General features: G+C 36.9%; 1 protein-coding gene across 1 annotated transcript in view; it reads left to right on the top strand.

The window, feature by feature from the left end:
- Positions 1-1,535: 1,535 nt before the first annotated feature.
- LOC149833149 (zinc ion binding/nucleic acid binding/hydrolase) overlaps positions 1,536-6,000 on the top strand; it is a 149,652-nt gene continuing 145,187 nt past the window's right edge. The window contains exon 1 of the mRNA XM_090014940.1: positions 1,536-1,754. Coding sequence (XP_089871066.1) covers positions 1,617-1,754 — 138 coding nt within the window. The 5' untranslated portion in view covers positions 1,536-1,616. The remainder of the gene's footprint in view (positions 1,755-6,000) is intronic.

Genomic DNA, 6,000 nt, shown 5'->3' with positions numbered 1-6,000 from the left:
GTTAGGTGACGGGGCTAAAAAAAATTATCCTAAGTGGTAGATCCCATGAACTTCTACAAAAGTTTGGAGGCATCCCTTGCCATGTATGCCTCTGGAGAATTGTCTCTCGGTCCTTGGCCGTCCTCTTATGAGCGGGTTCAACTAATTGTTCGGGGTATCAAAATACATAGAATAACAAACCCTCAAGTAGTCTTAGTTGTTTTTATGTTTTTTCTGTGTGTACCCTCAGAACAATTAATGTCGAAACAAGATTTTCATATTTATTTTACTTATCCTGAACTGTACATTATGGGAAGAATAACACATATGTTAGTTTTTTTCTGAATTTTGATATATATTCACCAATCAGATTTTTTATAAGTTTGACCCATTATATAGGGTACAAGTGATGATTAGATCGGTACGACATGCGATGACACGATGACGTAATGATATCAAGATCACACACTTTCTTTGACATTTCGTTCTTAAGCATATTTTTTTTGTAATTTTGCATAAGGGTTTATTTGAAAATTCTTCTTTTGTATAATTTTTAAATTATCAAAAACATTGTTTCAATGTTTATATGGAAATACAAGTCTATTTATATACAAAAAAGTTTGCCTTTAATGCCTTCGAGGTCCATTGACTTGTTATTTCAAACACCATTTTTTTGTTGAATGATCATTTTAAACTCTAAAAAAAAAATGTTTACAAAGCTTTCATTTTTTTTCTTAAGTTACAAGTTGGGTATTTTAAGGCATTACAACAACCCTGCCTTACATGGCCCACCTTTAAAAGCCATCGTCAGACATCTTCAACTCAACGCCTTTACATCCACTCAACATCCGCTTTTCATGTGCAAATCCTTTAATACCACCTCCCCTATCAAAGGACTCTTATGGGAAAGTTAAGTCGGCAAGGGTGTTTAAAATTCCATGCCCTTTTTTTCTTTAAAAAAAAAACTAAAAAAAAAAGAAACAAAAGAAAAACATAAATCCAAGCCCCATTTTCATAGAAAAAAACTTTCCTTTTTTTTTTTGGTAACAGCGCTGAAGGAATTAAGACGCCTTCCCTTTTACAAACAGGCTTTAAGCCATCCCAGACAAGCTAGAGGCCTGTCCAAAGTACCCGGCGGTTTCAAGCACCCGTATAAAAGTCCCATCACATGGTGAGTTGCACAAACTGCTCCTACGCTAGGCGCAAATGTCCCATTCTCATACAAAAACGTATCCTTTTTCCCCAAACGGTGTGTGTGTGAGAGAGAAACACAATTTGAAGGCCGTATAAAGAGGGATGAAAAGAGCCTTTTCGCACATTTGAGGGCCGTATAAAGGGAAAACCGTTCCCCGTGAGAAGGGAAAACAGTATGGGCTAATGAGGCACATTTGAGGTCGTACGCATTCGTGGAAAACAAAGCCTTTCCCGCGAAAATGCTGGGGGCCCACCTCACGGACGCTTTGTTTCAATTTCAACAATCGCGGGAAACGGCCCCATTTGGGATTTTCCCCAAGACTCAAGGGTCAAAACAAACGTGCCTTTCCCAAGAAGGGTATGCAAAAACAAAATTCAAGGTATTCGGACTTCGGAGAGTTGGGAAGAAACACAGAATTTGGCGTGCAAACGCCGCACCGCCGATGTTAAGGGGGAGGGCGAGCCTCGTCCGCCTGGTCGGAAAACGGAGGAGGTTCCCCGAATCCGACCAACCTCCCCTCGATAAAGAACGATCCTTGCTCGACCCTCACGACGACCCCTCCACCCCTCGGAAAATCCAGGTGGGTACACGAATCCCTCTCTCCTCTCCTTTTTCTTGGTCCGTTTCCGTTCTTTTTTTCTTGATTTGTTTCGTTTCCATTCATCGTTTGGATTTGTCCCTGTATGTGCACATGATCTTTCGTTCTTTCTTTGATCCAATCGTTTTTTCTGTCCTTTGGGAATAGCCGATGGTTGTGGATTTTGTGGTCGTTTTTAGACGGGGTAGTTGTTTTTTGTTTTTTGTGTGGAGTTACTAACCAAGAAGTGTAATCGAGAATTTAGATTGGGAGAGGGAGAGGCTTTTTTTACTTCTTTTTTTTTAGTGCGAGATGTAAATTCAGATCTTCGATGTGTCTTTCGGATCGAATAGAACTCGGGCGATTTTGATTTTTAATCGTTTGCTTTTCCCATTTGGTTATGGCGTTAAGAGGGTTAAGTGATTGAGTTGGAAAGCGTTTTCGGAGTGTGGTCTGGATAGGAATTGGTTGAGCCTTGCCCATATTTGCGCTTGAGATAAGAAGGCTTCAATCAATGCTAAAGAGGTTTTTGGATTTTTGATTTATTATTTCTGTTTTCTCATATCCATCTATTTAAAGCTTGGGGAGAAAGATTAAAGTCTAACGACCCCAAAATGACCCTCAAAATCTTTGCAGTTTTTTTTTCTTTTTAAAAATGAGTAAATAATTTAAAAATCTTTGCATAAAGATATCCGAGGGACCCATAGGCACATTACAAATTTAATATACTCAACCCAACATACATTCGACACATAGAATAAATCAAACCATTGAATTTAATAGAATAGTTCCCATCTAGGGTTCACCAAGTTCTCTAAAAAATAAACTCTCAAACTCTCCCTGAATCGAGACCACCATATCATAACCCTTGCTTCCTTTAGCAAGCCGATTCCTCCATTTTTGTTGCTCAGTACCTGAAAAAAAAAGATTTTTTAAAAACAAGATAAGAACCGAAGTTCTAGTACGAGACCCTCTCGAAATCCAACATTAAGGAAATTAACATAAAGCAAATCAAAGATAAGTTTAAGAGAACTCTACAAACATCGCATATTTAGAACAAGCTTGCAATATAAGCAGTTTAATTAAAAATAATCAATAATTTTATGTTAAATTAAACATTTTAGAGATGTATGAATCAATGTAATATGCATGAATGACTTTTTAAGTTTAATTATAAAGTATTATTTTTGCATGCATGTCCCCACTTAAATGCAATACATTTAAGTTTTCACTTTTATAAAACTCGCGAATACTCAAAACATGTCAAATTCTCGTTCAAGGCAGTTTCTAGTGGTATCTTAACACACAATTTACATTTTATTAACTGGGTCTCATACATGTTCCTTGAGTGACGTCAAAACTCAACACCTTCAATCGAAACATTATAAATCAACACTTAATGCCTAGACGACAAGAAATTCAACATCCATTGACGCTACTTTCTCGGTATACCAATAATTGCAGTTGAAGGCAAAGTGACGAGACTTCTCTAGAATCGTGGTTGGGAACATGAATTACTCATCGGGTTCTTAGAGAAAATAATTACGCGATGTTTAGTATCCTCACGCTCAACCATGATCGCCATCCAAGAATCTCACTTTTCCAGAGGGCAACAAAGAAAAGAACAAATTATTGTACTGTTTCGTCTCTTATACCGTTCTTAATCAATTAAGTTTTTTTACACAAGAACAATTATACAAATCAACATGCATTAACAAATTTGGGCCATTGTCTTGTCAATTTTAAGAGTGTAATTAATTCAAAAACAATATAAAACAGTATTCCAATGCATTCAAAGCTTGTCACTTAAACAATAACACATGCATCTAGCCTCCAAAGGCTCATTAGTGGTTCACCACTACACATACACTGTAAGAATTTAGGTGAACCACAATCACACATAAATATAGAATTTTGTGTTCATGGAACACAACATCAATGCATGTTCATGGCACATGAACAAATGCATATTGTAACATACAATTCAGACTTATCATATTAACCAAAATATCCAAACTTTTGTGCCCGATTAAATTCAACACCTATTAAGTTCAGATTCAACTAAATATTCAGAACAGATCAGTTTTCACAAATTCTAATGGAAATAAGATTTTTAGGCATCTTAACAAAAATTCAGGTTTCAAATCAATTTCCAAACCAGATTGTTAGCTTAAAATTTGTAGCTTGATTGCTTGAGTTCAAGCAAAAACAATTTTGAACTCTTCATGAAAGTTCAAATTTTTATTTCTTTAAGAATCCCCGATTCCAATACACATTAACGATTTGGACTTGTGGATGAATATGCAGTCCGATCAATGCAACTCTAGGATCACATCAACCGGTTCAGAATTAACATGATGAAACAAAAATCCGATTTGTCTAATCCTCTAGAAAAAAATCAGATTTGATTAGCCATATAGGAGCCAAACTTTATTCAGTAAAAAAAATCAGACTTTTGAATTAGCAGAACTCCGCCTGTGTATAACTGTTTAGTTATCCACTGCCGGTCCCACGCCCCGATAAAGGAGGAGGGTTGCGTTAGGCCTGTGACAGCCAGCGTAAAAACTTAGTCATACCCTATGAATATGAACCAATATGAGAATTTCGTTGGGGCGTTCCCTACTGAGCGACGTGCTGTACTCTATAGGCTCGGGGGCAGTGATAAATGGGCAAGGGTTGCTAGGTCGTCGCCCGGAAGCGACGCGTCACACCGGCGCCCGAGTGTGGTGTCAAATAGGCAATATTCCACGAGCTCCTTGTCCATTCCTCTCTTGACCTCCACTTTCCCGAGATTCATACCTGGCACGTCCTTGACCATAAGTAACTCCTTTGGCAAGAACGTCTTGTGCTCCAATGTGAGTGTGAGTATCTTTAGAGAATCCCTTCAAAGTCATCTCATTGCTGTAAGAGTTTAACATGAAGATCTTCAAATGTAAGTAAGTCTCACAAACACAATAAGGAAGCAACCATCATATGATAATCGGGTCACAACCCGCTTAAAGTTTGCTGCACCATATCTTTGTCACTAACCGCACAACCCACGATGGCCAACTGATCTGTGATAGTCTTCATTTTGTTTAAGTACTTTATGATAATTATGAAATCTTCTCTCAGCATTTGAAATTCTTTCTTTAAAAATAGAACTTTGGCCTGAGAAACTTGAGAATACATCTGAACAAGTCGGTGCCATAACTGTATGGCTGAGCAGTCATCTGGGATTGCCACAAGCACCTCCTGTGACAGAGTGTAAGTGATGTAGGCAACCAAAGCCTGATCTCGTTTCATCCAGGATATGTACTCTTGATTTCTAACAAAAGTAATAGAAGTGTCACCCTCCCCATTCTTTCCTTCTTGTGATATGAACTCTGAAGGAACATGAACAGAGCCATCAAGATGTCCAGAAAGATCCTGACTTCTTATGAATGATATGATTTGTCCCTTCCAGGTTAGGAAATTAGAATTGTTCACTTTCTCAGATATAAGTTGACTAAGAAAATTTGAAAAAAGACCAGATTGAGAAGAGGAAAATGAATCCATAGTCAATCGAAGGCAAAAACAAGATATAATAAGAAACAAGAGAAAACTAAAAACAAGAAAGAGTAAAAGACTAGAAGGTTCAAATAAAATCCAGAACAAATATTTCAATTTCAGAGAACTCGTTTTTTTTTTTAAATAATGATCTGCAAATCCGAGGCAGAAAACCAGGCTATGCAGTAAAATCTGTTCTGAATGAAGTTAACCAGTAAGAGGCACGTTATTGAAAATAACGTGTTTTCGTTTTCGGAATGACAAAGAAAAGAGAAGAAGTTGAAAGGGTGAATCTAATCTGAAAAGATTCAAAGATAATATCAATCAATTAAAAACAGATATGAGGTGACGCCTATCACGATTTCAACTTTCTCTCTCTCTCTCTGTCTTAAAATCGATATTGAGAGAGAGAGAGGGCTCACACCTATTTTATAAAGAAAGAAGGACTCCTCTTCTATAGGGGACACCCTCTATAGAAATAGAAGGCCTTCTATTTCCTTATGAAAATAAAAGTCTTCACTAAACAAACTCTTAATTAAAAATATATTTATAATATATATTATCTTATTAATTATTATTATAAATTTTGAAAAGCTTGTTTATCCAATTACAACTGGATCTTGGATCTCGGCCCAAAGGGTCCAAGATCCATATCAGGATCCAAGTTAGCTCCAACCACTAATTTATATATTTTATATATTATTTCAGCCAAACAGAGAAT

The sequence above is a fragment of the Nuphar pumila genome, chromosome 7 (genome assembly GCF_984573655.1).
Source record: "Nuphar pumila chromosome 7, dmNupPumi1.hap1.1, whole genome shotgun sequence".
In the NCBI taxonomy this organism is placed as follows: domain Eukaryota; kingdom Viridiplantae; phylum Streptophyta; class Magnoliopsida; order Nymphaeales; family Nymphaeaceae; genus Nuphar; species Nuphar pumila.
This window is presented reverse-complemented; position numbering and strand designations above follow the sequence as displayed.